This window comes from Canis lupus, chromosome 3, assembly GCF_048164855.1.
Source record: "Canis lupus baileyi chromosome 3, mCanLup2.hap1, whole genome shotgun sequence".
Lineage (NCBI taxonomy): Eukaryota > Metazoa > Chordata > Mammalia > Carnivora > Canidae > Canis > Canis lupus.
Genome location: NC_132840.1, coordinates 6,677,001 through 6,701,223, shown reverse-complemented (window position 1 = coordinate 6,701,223; position 24,223 = coordinate 6,677,001). Strand labels below are relative to the sequence as shown.

General features: G+C 37.1%; 1 protein-coding gene across 4 annotated transcripts in view; it reads right to left on the bottom strand.

Annotated features, from left to right (window-relative positions):
• Positions 1–24,223, bottom strand: part of CBFB (core-binding factor subunit beta) — a 60,949-nt gene that overhangs the window by 12,240 nt on the left and 24,486 nt on the right. For 2 of the 4 annotated variants that reach the window (XM_072814482.1, XM_072814469.1), the window contains 2 exons: positions 13,930–14,046; positions 3,797–3,892 (listed from right to left, as the gene is read on the bottom strand). In XM_072814482.1, the coding sequence (XP_072670583.1) occupies positions 3,797–3,892; positions 13,930–14,046 (213 nt within the window). Of the gene's footprint in view, positions 1–3,765; positions 3,893–13,929; positions 14,047–24,223 lie in introns of all 4 variants that reach the window. The other 2 variants (XM_072814474.1, XM_072814462.1) reach the window with 1 other exon arrangement.

Sequence of the window (24,223 nt, the reverse complement as noted above, 5' to 3'; positions counted from 1 at the left end):
CAAGTGATAGACCCAGAGTCTCTACCAGGCCTGACTACAGAAGCCATGCTCTCAAATCACTGACATAAAACCCAGTGGAAAACTATCTGAGCAACAAATTCTTTAACACCTCTCTCAACAATGTTTTTGTTCATTCACAATATAAACATACATACAGATATACTCACAACACCAGAATGTTTTTCAAGTACCATATTTGTAAAAATAATCAAGCTAGCACTTAAGACAATTCTTAGTGTCAACTAATCTACATTTTTTAAAGCAAAATATAGGCAAAAACTTAAATAATTGTTCCATTAATTATCAAAGTTATTTTTCAAATATAATGGAGCTGAAGAGCACTTTTCATAAAACAATTCTTACATTCATTTAAAGCCACATTGGCTTGTTCCAGAAAGAGTGACCAATCACGTTCTGAGACACAACAAGGTCTCTTAGTGCTTTGTGCCATTGCATATAGTGTTCTTTCTGCCCAGAATGCTTTCCCTAGCTTGTCCAGAGGGCAAACTCCCACTCTTCCTTCAAATCCTTGCAATAGTATTCTCCTGTGAATTCCTCAGGCAGAGGCACATGTAAGCACTCAATCCTCAATCCTAGGGACACTGCCACTGTCCACTATCATACTTCTGAACCTCCATTATGTATGGCTACTGCTATAGTAGTCTCCAAATATGTGTTTATATATCTATTTTCCCTCAAGACTGACAGTGTTCAAGACCAGAAACCATAATTTTTTCTTTCTTTCTTTTAGAGAGAGAGAGAGAGAGAGAGCAAGAGCGAGCAAGTGGCGGGGGCAGGGGGAAAGGGAGAGAATTTTAAGCAGGCTTCAAACCCAGCATGTAGCTCAACAATGGGCTTCATCCCATGACCCTGAGGTCATGACCTGAGCTGAAATCAAGAGTCAAATGTTTAACCAACTAAGCTACCCAGGCACCCCTGTACATTTTCATCTATATATTTACCAGTCCCTGGTGCAGAATCCAGCACAAAATAGTTGAGGTTCATTATTTAAAACTTACCTAATATATAAGCCAATAAATCATAAACATTTAAAACCTTTCCAAAGACCATTAGCATGTATTATGCTACTTTAACTAAATTCTAGTCTACACTCTAACTCTAGCTTTCAGACAGCTAGGGTAAGAACTGTTTTCTGAAGATCTCCATTTGACAACTAAACACAATGTACAAAACACTGCGGTGGGTAACGTGAGAGTTAAAAAATTCCCCATCTCACTGGGAATCTAAAGGGATTTTTTTTTTTTTTTAATTTATGATAGTCACACAGAGAGAGAGAGAGGCAGAGACACAGGCAGAGGGAGAAGCAGGCTCCATGCACCGGGAGCCCGATGTGGGACTCGATCCTGGGTCTCCAGGATCGCGCCCTGGGCCAAAGGCAGGCGCCAAACCGCTGCGCCACCCAGGGATCCCTCATTGGGAATCTATAATAGAGGACAGACATGTTTTTAATTGTTTCAACATATTGTTCAGGAAGAACAATAACAGAAGTAAATGCTCTGGAAACTACAAAGTGGAAGGGCTAATAACAAGTAGGCTGGAGAAGGGACTGACATTATATTTAAGCTGGGTTTTAACAAATGGGTAGAAAGGTACATTATCAGGGAACAAACAGCATGAAGAAAAAGGTTCAGAAGCATAAGGTAAATGCATATATATTTATAAACTTACTACTACATATACAAGCATTCTGAAAGAAAATGTCATGGGAAGTCTAATCATAAGAATTGAAAAGCTTCAAAGAAAACAAATGCATTGCATAATATCCCTCCTGTCTCTTTTCCTAGCTAAAAAGTACTACATTCTTGGGGGCACCATCAGTTGCTCTCAGCCTATTAGATTAATTCACTCACTGACAAAGGGAAAACTCAATCATTAAGAGATAATTTTATTTTATACACTAACTACTAAGCAGGCTCGATTTTTTTCATTCATTCTAAAAACAATGTCACACAGAGGGATACATACACACGAAATAACACCAATAATAGCAGGTACACCTACTCAGTGCCACACACTCAAGAAGTGTTTTCATATGTATCTGCTTATTTAATCCTGTAACCTTATGAGATAGGGACAATTATTAGCCTCATTTTATCAATGAGGAGACTCAGCCACAGGAAGATGAAATAAGTTGTTCAAGATGACAAAGTAAGTGGCAAAGCCAGATTCAGATCTTGCAGTCTGGCTCTAGTGTCTGGGCTCTTCACCACTATCTCTCTGTACACACACATACACTTTTGTGCTAACTTAAATAATAGTGTACATATAATTTTGTACATGGAAAACCCACCAATTTTCTGTCATTAAAATACTGATTAAAATTTTTTTAATGTGTTAAAATACATAAAAATTACCATCTCAATCATCTTTTTTTTTTTTTCCTAAATCTTATTTATTTATTCGTGAGAGACAAGAGAGAGAGGCAGAGGGAGAAGCAGGCTCCCTGCAGGGAGTCTGATGTAGGGCTCCATCCCAGGATCATGATGTGAGCCAAAGGCAGACACTGAACCACTGAGCCACCCAGGCGCCCTACCATCTCAACCATTTCTAAGTGTACAGCTCGGTAGTATTAAATACATTTACAATGTTGTGCAACCAATCTGCAGAACTCTTTTTAATGCCTAGAAATTATTCTATTTAGTTCATGTACTATAATTATATTTTAATTCCATTTCTTTTCATTATTGAATATGAATGTGTGCTTTTCTTATTTTTTCTTGTGTGAAATGTTCATGTTGATAATCAAGCTTATAAACTTGGAGCATACATTAACATTTGACTATATCCTTTTCAAACACAGTAGTTCTCGTCTTGATTATTTTATTTTGTTAAGGCATACTTTTTGTAGAAATTGGATTTTTGAACAATGTATAAATACTTTAAATATTAATTGTATAATTAAAGTCTGCTTAAAGTAAGGTACAACTTTACATAGAAAAAAATTCATGTCAATTAAAAGTCATATCAAATTTAAACATTGGGCAAACCTTCCATGTTGAAGACTGAAATAGGGATGGGTAATAAAACTAAAAAGACACAAGGAAGTGATTACTGTAAAAACTGAGGTAATGAGTACTTTTGAGGGAAGGGAGAAGGTCATAATTAGATGTCCACATGGAGGGTGCTGTGAAGGTAGCTGTCAAAATTTGATTTTTTTGATCTGGATAGTAGTTATTAGGGTGTTAGCCTTATAATAATTAAGTTACATATTTCTTTGGTGAGGATTTCTACCTCTGTACCATAAAAAAGTTAAAAGAAACATGGATTAGGTTAATTCTATTCTTTGACTAGTTTAAAAATATTAAATTTTCCTCTAGTAAAAGAGAATACACAAATGGCTGAACATTACACTGTTATCAAATCAAGACAAGCATTCATTAAAAAATGTAAAGTAATATTATTTCCAAAGAGTTTTAATAATGTTCTAAAAATATGTATTCTATGATAACATAAAGTAATTTTTACAAATAACCAAGACAAAAAAAGAGAAAAGATATTTGGATCAATGAATTAAGAGAATATATACATGACCGACAGTAAATGATTTTTTATGAGGATCAATAAATGATGAATTCACATACAACTTAAAATTAAGACTAAAGTCTCTTTATAGCAGTTACATTTAATAAACACAAAGACATAGTATAACTTTTGACAAACAAAAGACAAAATTAAACTATTTATAAAAAACATTATGCACAAACATGACAAAGAGAGCCTGAGAGGTTGGGGGAAAGTACTAACCAGTTACTGCCAGCAGCTGTGAAACTCTCACCTCCATTTCCTCCCGATGAGACCTGTCTCTGTCTTCAAATTCACGCGTCCTTCTCCGAGCCTCTTCAAAGGCCTGTTGTGCTAATGCATCCTCCTGCTGTCAGAATACATGAAAAGGATATTTTACTTTGGGTTTAGAATAAAAACTCAATTTGACAGTATTTGTTTCTTGGAGGAAATAAACAGCAAAGTATTTCTCTAAATATCAAAACCATTTAAAAAAGCCAACGTTGGAGTCACTTTAAAAAAAAAAAACTTCAGTTTTTTCATGTTTGATATTACATTTTGGATATAAGACCTGTGGCTCAATCATATTCTAATAATTGAAAATGTTCTTCCCTTTCCTTACCTCATCCTATTTACCAAAATAAAATCTTGTACAAGTCAATAATTAAGCCAGAAGTTCAAGAAAAAAAGTTGGTAGATACTTCTATAATTTGGGCACAAGACAGGCCAGGCCAGGCCCGGCCCTCTAATTATGACACTAAAGCCAGAAATATATAAAAGAGAATATTAACAGGATTTATTAATATAAATGTTAGAAACTGCTGAACAGAAAGTAAATACAAGTCCAAGGGATATTAGGGATATTATCAAGAAAAAATATTTGTAACATATAACAAATCTATACTAATCCCTTCCCAATCAATAATGATCTGCACGTGAAGAAAATCCAGATACCTCAAATTCACTACGCCTAAGGGACAACTAATTTAAACTTTCTCCTTTACTCCCCTTTAGTTTCCATTCCTGGCACCACTCCTTCATTTCTGCCAGACACCTGAGCCATCTTCATCTTTGACTCTTCACTCTTGCATCTCCACAGGGCCAATCAACCACCAAGTCCTAGCCATCAGACTTCTTAAACATTTTTGGAATCTTTAGTCTCCTTTTATTTTCTACATTTTCCTAGTTCAGGCTTCTAAGATCCCTTATTAAAATTACTGCAAAGATCTCCTCAACAGTGTCTTCCTGCTTCCATTCTGTCATCCCCAATCTAACACACAGAGCTGTCACATGCCTTAGGCACAATCTGACCACAATACTCCCAACTTAAAAAAGCTTTCTCATTGTCTAGAGCACAGAATCTCAACCATTGTAGTCACGCACTTCTCGATACTAGGATTTTTCAATAGTATACTTGAAGAAACTAAAAGACAAAAATACCAAAAAAAAAGTCATCAATATTCACACACCTAGATTCATTATAGCAAGGAGTGGCCAGTAACTCAGTTCTAACCAATGAGACAGAAGCATAGCTCACCTAATGGGGCTTCTAAGAAAGTCTTTTAAGAGACATTTCACCTTTTCTCCTCCCACGAACTGATACAATGCCCAGAGATACAGCAGCCATTACACAAACATAATTATGGGGATGCAATATCACACTGAGCACAGCAGGAAGATGACAAAACCCAGGACCCCTGTAATATAAATAAGTGCTATACCCACCTGGACTGTACCTATACTACTTGGTATCTTGTTCTGTGTGACGCAGCTTTTGTTACTATCAGTATGGCTGCTTAATACTTAACATTGTCATTGACATGATGTCTATAACTTAAAAGTTGTAATCAAATTTCTATTATGATGCATTTACCAGCTGTAAAATAGGCATAGTAGTAATATCTACTTTATAAGACTGTTGTAAAGATTAAATAACAGACAAAACAAGCTTAAGTATAGTAATGGAGAGCATTCGATAACTGCTATTATTTTACAAGCACTTGCAGATATATCAAGTTAACACATCTGACTAGGGATCCCTGGGTGGCGCAGCGGTTTGGCGCCTGCCTTTGGCCCAGGGCGCGATCCTGGAGACCCGGGATCGAATCCCACGTCGGGCTCCCGGTGCATGGAGCCTGCTTCTCCTTCTGCCTGTGTCTCTGCCTCTCTCTCTCTCTCTGTGTGACTATCATAAAAAAACAAACAAAAAAAAACCCCACATCTGACTAAATATCATTACACATTCCTATTGTATTCTCAGAATATACTGTATAAGCTTGAGGTACCTGCAAAAGAACACTGTTCCCAACTCCTATTTTTTAGTCTATGTGCTGCTGAAGCAAGCACCTGTTTCCAGCTCCAAGGGCTTTCTACTATTTAGCTAGCTATCAACTGGGATAGATCTAGGATAACAGGATACTCCTATCCTGTGCATCCATTCACTTTTTCATTTATTCCACAAACGTTTGAATCTTCCTTACATCCAAGTCACTGTGCTAAGGTGCCATATATACAATGTGAGGGGACAAATGGTGCTTCTCCTCATGGTCTCTGGTCTAGTCGGGCAGGCAGACGAAAAATGACAAAAATCAATATATAAATGTCAACTGTGATTTAAGTACAGTAGAGGAATATTTCATGATGAAATGAGAGCATATAATATGAAATATGATCCTATTTCCTAAGGAAGTTATTAGCTACTAATGTATAATCTAGCAATGGTCACAGATTTTTATTTCATTAAAAGGAAAAAAGTATTATTACTAACAGTTGTAGTAAAATAAGCCAAGAGAGATATGGTAGCCTTCTGCTTTCTAACTCTAGCTTCTGTCTTGGTCCTTTCTAGCAAGATGTGAAACATATGTGCAGTGAACAGTTTGCACTGTAATTTGAAAAACAATTGGTGATGGCCAGCATTATCCTTAACTAACACCCCTTCAACGGCAGCATAAAGGGCAACTCCTGATAAAAAAATATTCACCCATAAAGTATGCTCAAAATGGCTAGGGACAACAAATTCTATACAATCTCAGATGGCAGTGGGCACAGCTGTCAACACTCCTGTCCCCACCAGCCACCTGTTATACTATGGTCTTAACCACGATCTGCACAAAGGAGTTAGGTGGGGTCATCATAAAAGGTGGTGTAGTGAAACCCATGTGGCAAATAAAGGCTTTGGAGTCCTGTCATAGAGCATACAGAGAATATTCAGACCATTCTTGCTGCAGTGCTTTTGTTTTTATTCTATTGCTTAAATCTACAACTATTTATTTTATGGCTTGGTAATACCTTTCTGCAGGAATGAATTTAAAAACTCAAAGCGTAAAAAAAAACAACAACCTGGAAGTGTGTATTTAACAAAAAATTAAGAATCAAATTGATTTCCGAAAAAGTTGATGATGGAATACGTAATTTGTATAAAATAACTATTCTCTGTTGGGACCAGAATGGTATCACTGATCACATGAAAACCAAAGAAATAAAACTGCTGAAGAAGCATCAACATATACTTCAAAGGCAACAATTTAACACAAGCAGCTGCAGACGGTACATTTAACATCACTCTGCACAACTTCACACAACTTCATTTAAATCAAGTGATTTAATTCACTGATAAATGACAAATGATTCAATTCATTGTCATGCACATACAAAATGCAAAGCTGTTTATATGCTGACTTCATTAACAAAAACTTTGCAAACAGCTAAAGGACACCAGTTTTACGTCAACATCATGAAGTATGTCAAATAGAAGATCCATTAATTCAAATAATGGTTCAATTTTTTTCTTTTTTTAAAGATTTTATTCATTTATTTAAGAGAGACGGTAAAAGCAGAGGGAGAGGCAGAGGGACAAGAAGACTCCCTGGTGAGTGGGGAGCTGATGCAGGTCTTTATCTAAGGACCCTGGGATCATGACCCAAGCCCAAGGCAGACCCCCTACTGAGACACACAGGCACCCCTGGTTCAATTTTTCTAACTTGATTATATAACCAAAATTAAACTTTTGAAAGGTCATTACACTAAAGGTGAAATTTTTAAAAAAGATTTTATATTTAAGTAATCTCTACACCTAACATAGGGCCCAACATACAACCTGTAAGATCAAGAGTCAGGTGCTCCACTGATTAAGCAAGCATGGCCCCTGAAACATCTTTTTTTGTGACTGCCAAAGCCAATTAATCTAAAAAGTACAATAGTGAAGATAAAATTATTAGCTCTTATATTGATAATACAAATACAAATGCTGGTGGAACACATAATGTATAAGAAGTAACATTCCTGGAGATGCCTGGGAGGCTCAGGGGTTGAGTGCCTTTGGCTCGGGGAGTGATCGAGTCCTGCATAGGGCTCCCTGAATGGAGCCTGCTTCCCCCTCTGCCTGTATCTCTCTGCCTCTCTCTCTGTGTGTCTGGCCGGCTCGTCAGTTAAGTATCTGACTCTTGATTTTGGCTCAGGTTATGATCTCAGCGTTGTGAGATCCAGTCCCAAGTTGGGCTCTGGGCTCGGCATGGAACCTACTTAAGATTCTATCTCTCCCTCTGCCCCTCCTTGCTCTAGTAGCTCTTTCTCTTAAAAAAAAAAAAAAAAAAAAAAAAGTAACATTCTCAGTGAATTTTTAAAAACTATGAAACAAAGGAGCACCTGGATGACTCAGTCAGTTGGGTCTCTGGCTCTTGGTTTTGGCTCTGGTCATGATCTCCCAGTCGTGGGATGGGGATTAACCTGCCTTGGGCTTTGTGCTCAGCAAGGACTCTGCTTGGGATTCTCTCTCTTCCTCTGCCCCCTTCTCCACCGTAATGCATACATACAAGCTCTCCTCCTCTCAGATAAATAAATAAATAAATAAATAAATAAATTTAAAAACCATGAAATAAAAATTTATTAGGAACAAGATGTGGCACATGTAATTCATAACTGTATCAAAAGAAGATAGTCTGCCTATCTTCTTTTTTAGAAGTTACAGTTGTATAAATTAGAAATATATTTATGTATCTACAAAGTACATTTTGAACTACAAAATGCTGTGACAAAACTGATGTGGAATACAAAAAATTCATCAGGACAATATGCCCACACTTTGGATTTTAAATAATTTGAGCCTTTGAAGAATTTCTCTGAAATCAATATAAGTTCCTAAAATGGCATTGATCTTTTCATGGTAATTGAAGACTCACTTAAGCTTTGTTCAAAATTAGTTTGAAGTCTCTGATTAAAGTATCCAATGGTGAAATGCCAAAAATTTGATTTTTAAACTTTCAGAGTCCCAATTATTGAAAACCAAAAGCATAAAGACATTGAGTTTTATCCCTACAAATTACAAAAAAGGAACTGAAAGATGAAAATACAATCAGCAAACATGATTTGTTTTCTACAATTCTATTCAGAGTTATATTCACTTATGATAAACTTTTAAAACATTTTATTATAGTGTATTATATCTACAAGAGTACACAAGGCTTTCCTGTCCAATATGGTAACAACTAGCCACATGTGACTACTACACACTTTTAATGTGGCTAGTCTGGAAGTGCCTGGGTGGCTCAGTTGGTTACGCATCTGACAAACTCCTGGTTTTGGCTCAGGTCACAATCTCAGGATGATTAGATTGAGCCCCACATCGGGCTCCTTACTCAGCGGGGAGTCTGCTGGAGGATTCTCTTACTCTGCCCCTCCCCTACTCACTCTTTCTCTCAAATCAATCAATCAATCAATCTAAAAAAAAAAAAAACAAAAAAACAGCTAGTCTGAGTCTGTACATGGACAATAAACATGAGATTTCAAGTACTTGTAAAGAAAAAAATGTGAGATAGAACAGTTAATTTTTATATTAATTTTATGTCCAAGTATGATATTTTGGATATACTGAGTTAAACAAAATATTATATAAAAATTAAATATAATTGCTTCTTTTAATTTTTTTTTTTTTAAATTTTTTTATTTATTTGTGACAGTCACAGAGAGAGAGAGAGAATGAGGCAGAGACACAGGCAGAGGGAGAAGCAGGCTCCATGCACCGGGAGCCTGACGTGGGATTCGATCCCGGGTCTCCAGGATCGCGCCCTGGGCCAAAGGCAGGCGCCAAACCGCCGCGCCACCCAGGGATCCCTAATTTTTTTTTTTAATGTGGCTTCTAGAAAAACTTAAAATATATTATGTGGTTCACACCTGAATTTTACCAGGCACACTGTCCTAAATTACAGCCTGATGAATTTCCACAAACCAAACTTTCTTTGGAACTAGAATCCATAGAAAGAACCAGAACAGTAACAGTATCTCACAAATTTCCTTCTGTTCCATTCCAGCACCTACCCTCCTCCATCAAGGATAAACCATTATCCTTATTTCTAAAAATAATTAAGTCTTGGCTATTTCTGTACTTTCAGAAGAATGGATTCATACAGCATGTACTTTTTGGGTACAATATATTTGTGAAGTCCATCCATATTGGTGTGCTAGTTTGTAGGTTTCTTTTGTAGTTTTTCATTATCACTGTATTTCTTTGTGTGAATGAGCAATTTATTCATTCTACTGCTAATTGGCATTTAAGCAGTTTGCAGTTTCTGGCTATTTACTAATGATATTGCTACAAATGCCCAGTATATATCTCTTGAGGAATACATGTATTCATTCCCTTTGCATATCATGACTTAGACTAGAATTGCTGGATCACAGGTGTATGTAATTTGCCGTTTTAGTATGTATTGCCAATTTTCCAAATGTGTCAATTTTACATACCAACACATCAACTGTTGTTCCACATTCTTGCCAACATTTGTCAAAAGTACTCTGAACAAAGGCAGAAAGACAATACTGGTGAAACTACTTCAGCTGAAATACCCACAAACTTAATTAAAATGGAATTGTGATCATACTATTTATCTCTTAGTTTACCAGGTACCAGATACCTCAGCATCTGAGGTATACTCAGCAGATACACCTCAGGTATTCTCAGCATCTGAGAATACTGTCCTCATACAGGAGAAAAAGAGAGAGAGAGAGAGAGAGAGAGAGAATGAGCAAGCTCTCTTAAGCATCTCTTCTTGTCAGGACACTAACCCTATCCTATCAGGACCCCACTCTTAGAACCTCATTTTGGAGTCCCCTGCTTTATTATGTGAGACCTATTATTGTATTAGTTTACTATCACCAAAGGTAGTACTAACTTTGTAGTGATAAAGCTCGATTTATAGACTGGGGCAACAAGACTTAGAAAATTCTAAGTATGGGGCAGGCTGGGTGGCTCAGCGGTTTAGTGCCGCCTTCAGCCCAGGGTGTGATCCTGGGATCGAGTCCCACGTCAGGCTCCTGCATGGAGCCTGCTTTTCCCTCTTCCTGTGTCTCTGCCTCTCTCTCTCTCTCTCCCCACTCCTGTCTCTCATGAATAAATAAATAAAAATTAAAAAAAAAAAAAAGAAAATTCTAGGTATGGAAAATTCTGTGGGTTAAATGTAAAACTTTATCATTTTAATAAAATGTTTCAGTTTTAGAAATCAATAAATCTGATATTTTACATGTAAATTTAATCTGCTGTTATCACTTTTTACAGAAACAGCCTCCTAAACTGGGGATTATTTACTGTTTTTCTGAAAAAAGTTAGTGGCTCCTTATACCCATGGAAATCAAGGTAGCAGGGATTCTTTCTTAAGAATTTTAATTTTGGGGATGCCTGGGTGGCTCAGTGGTTGAGCATCTGCCTTTGGCTCACAGCATGATCCCGGAGTCCTGGGCTCGGGTTCCACATTGGGCTTCCTGCATGGAGCCTGCTTCTTCCTCTGCCTGTGTCTCTGCCCCTCTCTCTTTCTCTGTGTCTCTCATGAATAAATAAATAAAATCCTTTTTTTAAAAATTTTATTTATTTATGATAGTCACAGAGAGAGAGAGAGAGAGAGAGGCAGAGACACAGGCAGAGGGAGAAGCAGGCTCCATGCACTGGGAGCCCGATGTGGGATTCAATCCCGGGTCTCCAGGATCGCGCCCTGGGCCAAAGGCAGGCGCCAAACGGCTGCGCCACCCAGGGATCCCAATAAATAAAATCCTTAAAAAAAAAAAAAAAAGAATTTTAATTTTGGTACATATGTACAGATGTACGTATTTATTCGTTCGTTCATTCATTCATTCATTCATTTTAAAAGTAGTCTCCAAATCCAACATGGGGCTTGAACTCACGACCTCAAGATCAAGAGCTGCCTGTTCTACCAGCTAGTCTGGTGCCTCAAGAACTTTAATTTTGATTTTTTTTTTTATTAGGAAGGTTTTGGGTTTTGATGTCTGGATAAGAATTTTCTCACATTTCCATATATGGAGAGCAGAGGAAGAGACAACAACAAAAGAGCTCTTTTTTATTCTTGTCATTATTTTAATTTTATTAAGGGGATTATTATAGAAAAATCGAGGGAAATCAATACCTACTAATGACTGGATATTTTTACTAAGTTCATTTAGCATTTTGAGTGTCATTTTCATCCCACTACCTTCTGGCTTCCACAATTTTAAAAGACAAGTCAGCTGTTAATCTTACTCTGGCTCCCTTGCATGCGATGAGTCCTTTTTATTGCTTTTGAGATTCTTTGTTTTTCAAAATTTGACTGTGATGCATCTAGGTGTGGATTTCTTCATTTTTACTTCTTGAAGTTCACTGAACTTCTAGGAGATGGAGATGAATATTTTCAATCAATTTGGAAGTTTTCATCAGTTATTATTTCTTAAAACTTTCTCCCTCTTTCTCCCTTCTTCTGAAAACTTCCACTACATGTACATATCTGGTATGCGTGTTGCTATTCCATAGGTCTCTGAGATTATTTTGTTTTTCTTTCTGTTCTTCAGACTGGATAATTTCTAAAAATCTATGTTCAAATTCACTACTTCTTTCTTCTGCCAGTTCAAATCTGCTGTTGAGTGATCTTTGTTGATATTCTCCATTTGTTTTTTTTTTTTTTTGATATTCTCCATTTGATAAGTCATTGTCATTACAATTTTCCATTAATTATTTAAAGGAAGAATCTTCCTTTAATTCTTTGAATGTACTAATAAATAACTGCTTTTAAGCCTTTGTCACTAAGAACCAACACTGGGGCGCTCCTTCAAAGTTTCTATTGGCTGCTTTCCCCCTGAATATCAGTAATATTTTCATGTCTACATTTTTGGTTGAAAACGGGAGATTTTAGACAATATGCTGTAGTAACTCTGAACTCCTGCCTCTGTAGTAACTGACTCCTGCCTCTGCTGTGTTGTTGCTGTTTCTAATCTTTCTGCTTAATGACTTACCTAGACTTTTTTTTTTTTTTTTTAACCTGGACTAATTCTGTAGAATTTGTTTCCCCAGCAATGTGCAGCCTCTGGTATCACTGCCTAGCTTTGTTTTGTGGTTAGGCCTAGCTTTCTAGGGGGTTGCCCTGGGTCAACATAACTTAATGGTCAGCCAATGCCTGTTCAGGGGTTTCACTTAAACACCTGGAGCTAGCAGGCTTCTGTCTTTTGTTATTGGATCTGTGTGCAGCTTGAATACTTTCAAAGTGCGAGGATTTTATCATTCTACTCTGTGTACACTAGTAGCCTGAAAGGGCCTTCTTTGTTCTCGCTTGAGCAGGTACAGCCTTACACATGCACATAGTCTTCTGGACCGTAAGAAGTATGTGTGATTTTAATAGGGCCCACATTAGTGACCTGTTTCCCTAGATTTCTCTGTTAAGTATCTGGCTAATCTGCCATTTCATTGGTTCCTGCATCATTTGCCTTTCTGGAGCATTTGCCAGGAACATAACATCCCTGGGTATGAATTTTTTCAAGCACCATTCTAAATAAAGTCAGCTCCTTCTGACAGGACAGTAGAACTGCCAGTCTCCATGGCTTTTCCTGCTTGCCTAACCTGAGGGACCAGAGCTGAGGGAAGGGATGGAAGTCCTACTGACTAAAATGCCAGAGACTATCAGGTCCTTACCGAAATTCAATAGCTTTGTATGAATAAACACCTCTCAATGTATGGCCTTTAGTAAATTTCCAGAGACCTTAATTTTTTTTTTTAAACAATTTTGTCCAGTTTAATCACTGCTTTCTGGGAGAGGATTTGCCAAACTCCTCACCGATCCACTCCAGAAATGCTACATTTTATTCTGAACTGTCTTTCCCCATGATAATGTTCTGAAGATCAAGAACAAATGTTAAACAGAACCATTTACTGGACTTTGAAGTGCCTCCCTGAGCAGACAAGAATAGTCCCATCAAATTGAGAACCACTGAAAGAAAAACTTTCCCCAAACTAGAACCAGAATGGGATTCCAGGATTCCTCAATACCACTTGAACATGAGACTTTTTATACTTACTCTTAAGGACGGGGTAAAATAGATGCACGGATGAAGGTAAAATTAGAAAGAGACCATGCTCAGTAGATCCTGATATCACCCTACCTGGGCTCGTTCCTCATCAAACTCCAGGCAGCCCATACCATCCAGTCTCTGGAGATCAATCCAGCCTTTCCAGATAACACAGACTCCATTCAGAATCATGGGAGCCTTCAAATACACCTAAGACACAGAAAAGAAGGATGAAAACCAATGATAAGCCATCACACACACATAAAATGAAGAATAAGCTTACTAAGAAAACCTGTAGCTTTCTTAGGGGGGAAAAATGAATACAATTATAAAATTAAAAATTGTAGGGGCATATGCGTGGCTTATTCAGTTGAGTGTTCAACTCTTGCTTTCGGCTCAGGTCACGATCTCCGGGTCATGGGACAGAGCCCTGCATCAGGCTTCCGGCTCAGCAGGGAAGCTGCCTGGGATTCTCTCTCTCCTTCTGCCTCCCCACCCCTGCTCATGCTCTCTCTAAAATAAATAAATACATTCTTTAAAAAAGTGTAGGAAAGTATATAAACCAGAGCCTCTGACCAAATATAAATTAAGTTAATCTGGTTTACCAGTACTTTATTTCTAATCACAAATTCTTTCAAATTGTTTTTAAAACAAAGTTATGGGATCCCTGGGTGGCTCAGCAGTTAAGCACCTGCCTTTGGCCCAGGGTGCGATCCTGGGGTTCTAGGATCGAACCCCATGTCGGGCTCCTTGCATGGAGCCTGCTTCTCCCTCTCTCTGTGTCTCTCATGAATAAATAAATAAAAATCTTAAAAAAAAAATAAAACAAAGTTACACAGATATTGTAAAAGCTGTAGTAAAATGATAACTTGAAATAGATATCATTGCTCCGCCAGCTAAAGCCAGGACAATCAAATATTTTGCCTTGATTTCTGAACTTTGGGTTAAAAGATAAAAGGACTGAAAACAAATGGAATTTACTAGCCCCTAAAGAGAGCACACACCCCCTAAAGAGAGTTTCCCTGTGTTTGGATCTCTGGAGCTACCCAGGGTCAGGCTCTTCATACTTCCCTTCAGTTCTATAGCTATCTCATAGCTTCCCGTGAAGTAATGCTGCTTTTTTTTCTTTTTCTTTTTTTACTATAGGTGGTTGGCCATACTTGATGTCTACTGTTTTTAACCAAAGAAACTTAACTGATATAATATTTATTTACCATTAATGTGCTTGCTTCGGCGGCATATATACCATTATCTACCAAGTAAGTATAAATAAGTAATTCTAGAGCAAAAGTCACTTTAGGTTTGTTTTTTAAATTCAAGCGAGTTTCATTTTCAATCACCAAATTCCCATAGTGCCTGGAAGTCTAACTGTTCTCAAGAGCCATTAAGGATCTATCAAGGAAGGAAATGTACAAATACTATCATCTTAATGTGAAAATTTTATTTTACAATAAGAAATATAAGAAATTAAAAAAAAAAAAGAAATTTATGACAATTCTTATACTCTCCCCTCATCCTAATACTTTCCTATCCTAACAGTAACTTTAGGGAAAAACATTGTTATTTTAGGTCTCCTTTATCTCACTTAACATGGGCTTCAGGATAAAAATCAGCATAGATATTTATTATTTTATGCCTTAACAAAAGATTTTTTAGACGCAAAGGAAGCAGGACTTCCATGACTCTTCAAGACTCCATATTATCAAATATATCTTTATAAATAAGGTTCTTTATTTGTACTAGATATATTTTATTTGGATAATCTAAATGCTTCTGTGAGCTAAAATTAGTATTTATTAACTGAAATTATATAAAATTGGTTAAGACAGTCTTCATTTTGAGAAAAAGCTGGAAGCATTACCCTTTTTCTTTATTCAACTCAGCAGTTTCTTCAACAATCTTGGGGTAATCTTGTTTTTAGAGAGGTTTAATAAGAATAATCGATTGTCGATAATTATAAATATGCTCAAAAAATTACAATTGAGACACCTGTAACATAAAACCTACAGGATTTATGCCATCTTAACACACATTTTTGTCATTCTCCTCTACTCCTAAATGCAACCTTTTTTTCCTGGTAAGGGCTCCACACTGAACTAATTTCTATTTATAATGGGGAAAAAAGCCCAAAACACAAGGTTCCATTTCTCCTCCCATTTGGACCAAGGGAAATAGTCTACAGTTACAGATGAAACCGTTTAACCACACATTTCCTTCTGTTCTGATAAGTGCTCATTCTCTTCCACATTGTGAATTTAAAACTACTAAATGTGCACTTCATCAAACAAGTGACTCTGACGACCTCATTTTCAACAACTCACAAAACCTAAAAACAATACCCCTCTCTTCGTTGCTTATCTATATAACTCCACTTAACATATCTTCTAGTCAAGATCTCTACCTACTCTTCTCAGCAGGAGTAGGGTGCCAGAGTGAGGTGTAACATTTCACCTACAAAATATTCCATTATTTCAAATTCTCATGCTAATCATGAAGAGAATTCTTCAATTTTAACAGCAAAAGTCAACTTCATGATCAGATTACATATTCTTCATCAGTGATTTATATCATTTAGAATCAAGTATATTCATATTAATTTGATAATCAAAAATACTTTCTTTATGAAATTCCTAAATTTTTAAAAAGCCCATTCATTACCTTTTTTTTTTTTTTTAAGATTTTATTTTTATTTATTCATGAAAGACACAGAGAGTGGCAGAGACACAGACAGAGGGAGAAGAAGGGTCCCTGTGGTGTGTCTGATGCAGGACTCAATCCCAGGACCCCCGGATCACGACCTGAGCCAAAAGCAGATGCTCAACCACTGAGCCACCCAGGTGCCCCATCATTACTTCTTTATAAAAATCTTCTCAGGACAAAGAAAACCACTGATCTGCTTTTTTTTGTTGTTGTTGTTGTTTTTTTTTTACTGATCTGCTTTGTGAAATTCCTAAATGTATTCAGAGAGTGACTACAGTTCTTAGTCAAGGCCTGTGCCTGGAATCCTAATGTTAAATAATATTTAGATGATCCTGGTGATTTAGTTAGATATTCACATTCAAATAAAGTTTTATGTGTAGATCTTCAAATGTTTGGTACCTTCATACATTCATGAATACCTAACCTCAAAGTATGAAGAAAATAAAAATCCTGTCTCTTAACAGTTTGGCACTTTGTAATGTAATTTAATAATGTCATTTAAACACTAAGATAACTTTCACTGAAAATAATGCCTTATTTCCAACTGTGAAAAGAAAATTATTAGAATGTGACCTGGGGATTAAACTCATTGTCCAAAGATAATTACATATTTTACACAAAATGTGTTCTATAAGGCCTTCAGAAGGATTAAAACAAATTTAGCTAATCACATACAGAAACAACAAAAGAGCCTGCTTATCTTTCCAAAAGTAAAGTATCAGAGAATGTGAGACATCAGAGAAAGTATTATTTTGAAAATAAGATAAAAGTTAGTATTACATAATTTTTAGTCACATCAAGCTCTAAATGTTAAGTGTGATATTATATTCAATCCAAATTATGCATATCACCACCTTATTTTCTCATTCGATAGCTTTAAACACCACATCACTGTAGCAGTAGAGCTTCAGCAAGAACATATATATATGCTATCAACTGTGGCATTATCCACATACTGGAATACTATTCACCATAAAAAGAAATAAAGTATTGATATATGCTAGAACGTGGATAAATCTTGAAAACATCATGCTAAGTGAAAAGAAACCAAAAAAGGCCACATACCACATGATTCCATTTATTTTCAATGTCCAGAACAGGCAAATACAGAGAGAAACAAGAAAGGAGAGTAGTAGGTAAAACTCAGGGGCAGAGGGCAGGGGGGAATGAATGATTGCTAACAGTACAGTATTTCCTTCTGGGGCGATGAAAATGTTTTGGAATTAAAGAGTAGTAATGGAGGGCAGCCCGAGTGGCTCAGGGGTTTAGAGCCGCCTTCAGCCCAGGGCGTGATCCTGGAGACCCGGGATCAAGTCCCACATCAGGCTCCCTGCATGGAGCCTGCTTCTCCCTCTGCCTGTGTCTCTACCTCTCTCTCTCTGTGTCTCTCATGAATAAATAAATAAAATATTTTTTTAAAAAAAAGAGTAGTAATGGTTGCGTAACTCTGTGAATACACTAAAAATCCCTGAATTTATACTCTAAAAGCATAAATTTTGTGGTATATGAATTTTATTTCAACAAAGCTATTATAAAAGTATCTATATTAATGTTTTTCTGTTACACAGGTGATATCTGTAAGATACGTAAATAGATTTTTGAGTAGACAGTTGCATATAGGATTCTAGTACTCTGAGAAGATATGAGCTGATGATAAATCTGGAAGCCATTGGGTAGCCTGGGTGGCTCAGCAGTTTAGCGCTGCCTTCAGCCCAGGGTGTGATGCTGAAGACCCAGGATCGAGTCCCACGTCAGGCTCCCTGCATGGAACCTGCTTCTCCCTCTGCTTGTGTCTCTGCCTCTCTCTCTCTCTCCCTCTCTTTCTCTCTCTCTCTGGGTCTCTCATGAATAAAAACAATCTTAAAAAAAAAAAGAACTGGCAGCCATCAATAATACAGTGGTATTTAACTTCAAAGGAGAGAAAGAGATTCCCCAAGCAAAAAAAAAAAAATAGAAGAAAAGAAGGAGGCCCAGGAAGAACTCAGGAAATCCAACTTTTATATGCTGGGTAGAAGAAAAGAACCTAGCAGAGTCAGCTATGAATAGCCAGTGGAGAGAGAAAAACGTTTAAGGAACTTAGTGGCTAAAGGTTAAGTTATAGGCCCCCAAGGAAACTTCCCCTTTGTTGGATGCATCAGATATCTAAATATTGTGTTACAGGATCTTAGGTCACTCACAACTTTTAGCAATGCTTTTATTTAAGGTAGGAGTTCTTAGTCTGGAGTTCAGAGAACCTCCAGGGACTTGGGTTTATGGCTAAATTTCAAAGACTAGAAACATCTTGAATTCTATGTAAAAATTTACATGTTTGTTTGAGCCTATCCATGTGCGTTTTTCTACAAAAGTCCACTACTTTCTTTTTTTTTTAAATTTTATTTATTTATTTATTCATAGAGATGCAGAGAGAGAGAGAGACAGAGACACAGGCAGAGGGAGAAGCAGGCTCCATGCAGAGCGCCTGACGTGGGACTCGATCCCGGGACTCCAGGATCATGCCCTCGGCTGCAGGCGGCGCTAAACCGCTGCGCCACCGGGGCTGCCCAAAAGTCCACTACTTTCATCAGATTGTCAAAAGGGTGTACAAAGCAAAAAGGATTCAATCATGACAGTAAAAACTTCATTCTTCTCTTCCCGCATAGACACCAAGATCTTTGTAGCACAGAGCCTGGGAGATGATAAATATCTTTCATTTAGTAAATGGACTAAACTTCCTAAATAGGTAAAAATTAGTTACCTGTGTTTTGAAACATAAATGTCAGAAAAAGGGTATAAGAAAACACAGCCTTCTCATTTATCAACATGCACAAAAACAGTTCTATCTCTGAGAGTCTGGAGTCTACTTATTCTGAGAATATCTAAATTTGGAGTAAGCAGTGGCATCCTCAATTGCCCTTTCTTCTACAATATTATATATTTATAGAAGTTTAGTGTTTCTAGCTCCTAGGTAGCTGCACTGAGAATAGAAATTGAGGCCACAACAGAAGAGCAGAAAGAGCTGTCTTTTCTGAGAGGTTCTAAAGAAAATAATTTCAAAATAGTTAGATAGAAAAATAGATTTGCAAACAACATTCCCATGCACAGGAGTGTTGAGCCGTAAAATCAATATAGATAGACACTAAGTGTCAAAGCTATTAACAAAAACAGAAACAGATACTTCACCTTCAAAAACCCATTTCAATTGGAAAGAATATTTCACTTCTCTGTAATCAATTGCTGGAGCTTAAACACTTGTGACTCTAATCTAGAAATTCAGTTATTAGAAAAAATAGTAAGAGGGAATGACCAGCTCCTTAAGTGCTCAGTAAATATTTGAATAATGATTTTTAGAAGAGCAGAAATAGGGACGCCTGGGTGGCTCAGTGGTTGGGCACTTCCCTTCGGCCCAGGGTGTGATCCTGGGGTCCCGGGACCCAGTCCCGTATTCCCTGCATGGAGCCTGCTTCTCCCTCTGCCTGTATCTCTGCCTCTCTCTCTGTCTCTCATGAATGAATAAATAAAATCTTTAAAAAAAGACCAGAAATAGAGTTGGAATTTAGAAATGATTTCTTGCAGCTTCCCTCTAATTTCAATTTGAAAATATCTACCTATTCAACAAACATTACTACCTATTATTTTGTGTAGGGTATTACATACAGGGTGGTAGGAGTATACCAGTAATTTTAAAAACATGTACCTCCTACTACCCAAAAGAGATTCCCATATCAATTAATAGTCTTTACTGAGATGGGATCCCTGGGTGGCGCAGCAGTTTAGCGCCTGCCTTTGGCCCAGGGCACGATCCTGGAGATCCGGGATCGAATCCCACATCAGGCTCCCGGTGCATGGAGCCTGCTTCTCCCTCTGCCTGTGTCTCTGCCTCTCTCTCTCACTGTGTGCCTATCATAAATAAAAATTAAAAAAAAAAAAAAAAAAATAGTCTTTACTGAGAAAGAGCTGAATAAATTTAAAAAAAGAGCTTTAAGTATTATATTCACCTCTTATATTTAAGTTGGACTCACTCAACTCTTAAGGTTAATGGAATGCACCAATGATAAATGTAAGAAGTCTGAATCCATCAGCTTTCCAACCTCCTTTTGAAGACTGTAATTCTAACAAATTTGCATATAAATGTGACTGAAGATTACCTACCTGAAAAATCCAAAATACTCAATGGAAAAACCAAATGAATTAATGAATTCAATAAGGTAGCTGGTTATAAAAAACAATATACAAAAACCAACTTTCTTTTTTTTTTTAAAGATTTTATTTATTTATTCATGAGAGACACAGAGAGAGAGAGAGAGAGAGAGAAAGGCAGAGGCACAGGCAGAGGGAGAAGCAGGCTCCATGCTGGGAGCCCGACATGGGACTCGATCCCAGCTCTCCAGTATCAGGCCCTGGGCTAGAGGTGGACACTCAACCACTGAGCCACCCAGGCATCCCAAAAAACCAACTTTCTAATAACACAAGTAACTCTTTAGAAAATAAGACGGAAAAAAGAATATTTTAGAACATCAACAAAAGTATCAACTACTACGAATGAATTTTATAAGAAACATGCAGACTCTGTAAGAAGAAAATACCTAATTTTTGAAAAACAAACAATTTGAATAACTAGCAAAATGTGATACTCTGTAATAGTAAGACTTCAAGTGCCAATTTACCCCAAAGTAACTCTTTTAATAAAATTCCAATGAAATCTCAAAATAATGTTTCTGGAATTTGAGAATTAAGTCTACAGTTCATACAAAAGAATGAAAGTATTAGAAAGTATTTTCTGCCCTTTAGGATATTAAAACATGTAGTAACGCAATCAGTACCCCTGTACTGGTGCTATGGCTGTCAGAAAAAACATACTGGAATAAACAAATAATCAAAAATGAAACCAAGGGGATGCCTGGGTGGCTCAGTCAGTTAAGTAACTTGCCTTGGCTTGGGTCATTATCCCAGGGTCTGGGATTGAGCCCTGTGGTCACAGTCATGGCAGACTCCCTGATCAGCAGGGACACTGCTTCCCCCTCTCCCTCTGCCTGCTGTTCCGGGTTTGTACACTGTCAAATAAAATCTTAAAATAAAAACAACCCAAGTATATAAGTCTTTAATAAATGAAAAAGGCAACATTTCAAATCAAGGATAAAAGGATATATTATTTAACCAGTGGCAATGAGAAAACTGGCTATTTAAGAAAAATGGGTTTAGGGGCACCTGGGTAGCATCTGCCTTTGTCTCAGGTGGTGATCTGGGGTCCTGGGATCAAGTCCTGCATCAGGTTCCCCACAGGGAGCCTGCTTCTCCCTCAGCCTATGTCTCTACCTCTCTCTCTGTGTCTCTCATGAGTAAATAAATAAAATCTTGAAAAAAAAAGAATTTAAAATTAAAATGAAAAAAGTTTGAAACAAAATGTCTAAAAACTATGAAAAAAATTTCCACTAACATCTATTAAATTAAAACAAGATAACTATATCAATCTCTAAACAAATATAAAAAAATTTAATGTCTACGAGGCGAAAAGCCAAAGTTCTACTACATTGTCAGAGGGGGGAGTGTGAACCAGTTAACAATACTGGAAAGGCATTTTTTGGCAGTAACTGTGAATTTTCCTTGGACTCAACAATGTCATGTCTATGAATATATCCTAAAATTTAATCAAAGATGTACACAAAATATTTGATTACAAGGATGCTCATCCATAGGGTTTTTTTTTTTTTATGATGGCAAAAGATTAGAAATAATCTAGCGGTCAACATTTTATTGTTGTTCAATGTTAATGAACCAACAATATATATTAAACAAGTTGTCCTTAAACAGAAATACACATGAAACAAGATTATGTATTTGTTGGCAGAGGAAAATGTTGTGACCAGGGGCTTGCAGGAACCTAACTGTAACATCTCCGGAAGAAACTGTTCAGTACTCACTAATTCAGGGTCTGCAGCCACTTTATACAAGGTAACTACTAAATAATGAAAATCAACTATAATAATTTTTATTAATTTTTTAAAATAATATTTTTTTTTAAGTAAGCTCTACATCCAATGTGGGACTAGTTCAAGCACAATCTCAAGATCAAGAGCCACATGCTCTTCTGACTGAGCCAGTCAGGTGCCCCAACTGTAATTACTTTCAAAAGAAAAGGCATATTATCACTATTCTTAGCCCCAAGACAGTCCAGGAAGAGTGAAAAAATGTGCTTTGGAGTCAGATCAAACCTCGGTTTAAATTCTAGCTCTATCAGTGTGTCTGAGACAAATTATTATTTAAATTTGCTAATAAGCCTCCAATTCTTTACATATAAAATCAGGGCTAAATAATACCTTTTTTATACATGATAGTAAAAATTAGTTAAGATAATATATATAAAACTTATGAGGGCAGCCTGGGTGGCTCAGTGGTTTAGCGCCGCCTTCAGCCCAGGGCGTGATCCTGGAGATCCAGGGTCGACCCATGCATGTCGAGCTCTGTGCATGGAGCCTGCTTCTCCCTCTGCCTGTGTCTCTGCCGCTCTCACTCTCTCATTCTCTGTCTCAAATCAATCAATCAATCAATCTTAAAAAAAAAAAAAAAAAACTTATGAAACACAGAGAGCACCACAGAAACACTGTTTGCACACACATTCCCACCAATGTTCTACATAGTGATTTCTTTGCAAGGGAAAAAAAGCCTCTTTTTTGAGAGAACTGAAAAATTGTTCTTACCAATGAACCAGCAGATATGCATTAATACTGGGATGGCACACACACCAATGAAAACAAGATATTCTGCTAATGAAGTACGCACCCTGTCTTTCAGTTGTAATCATTTCTGCAGTCTATTCCTTTAGGAGATACTTGGTCTCTCTGTCTCTTATGAATAAATAAATAAAATCTTAAAAAAAAAAAAGAAGATACTTGGTTCTGACTCCTCTTCCTTTAGCCACATGCTCCTCCCCATTCATTTTATTTTATTTTATTTTATTTTAATTTTTTATTTTTTTTAAATTTTTTTTTATTTATTTATGATAGTCACACACAGAGAGAGAGAGAGGCAGAGACACAGACAGAGGGAGAAGCAGGCTCCATGCACCGGGAGCCCGACGTGGGATTCGATCCCAGGTCTCCAGGATCACGCCCTGGGCCAAAGGCAGGCGCCAAACCGCTGCGCCACCCAGGGATCCCCTCATTTTATTTTTATTTTTATTTATTTATTTATTTATTTGTTTTTATGATAGTCACACACAGAGAGAGAAGCAGAGACACAGGCAGAGGGAGAAGCAGGCTCCATGCACTGGGAGCCCGACGTGGGATTCAATCCCGGGTCTCCAGGATTGCGCCCTGGGCCAAAGGCAGGGGCCAAACCGCTGCGCCACCCAGGGATCCCTCCTCCCCATTCATAAATGTACAGTCAACTGCTTGCCTGGTGGATAAATCACTAAGAAAGTCATTCAATCTCACTTGCCTCTGAATCACAACTGGGTTGCATATAAGTGTGAAAAACAGCTTCTTCTAGAGTGATTTAATGTGACTTACCAATCTACTCCTTGCAGTTCAAAAAAGAAATAACATGAATTCAGAATGTACCTGGAACTTAATATTAATAGACTGTGTATGTGTACACACACACACACACACACACACACACACAATAAATGGAGTGTTTGCCAGATAGAAAAATCCATCTTAAAATTCATATGGAATCTCAAGGGACCATAATAAGTCAAAATAATCTTGAA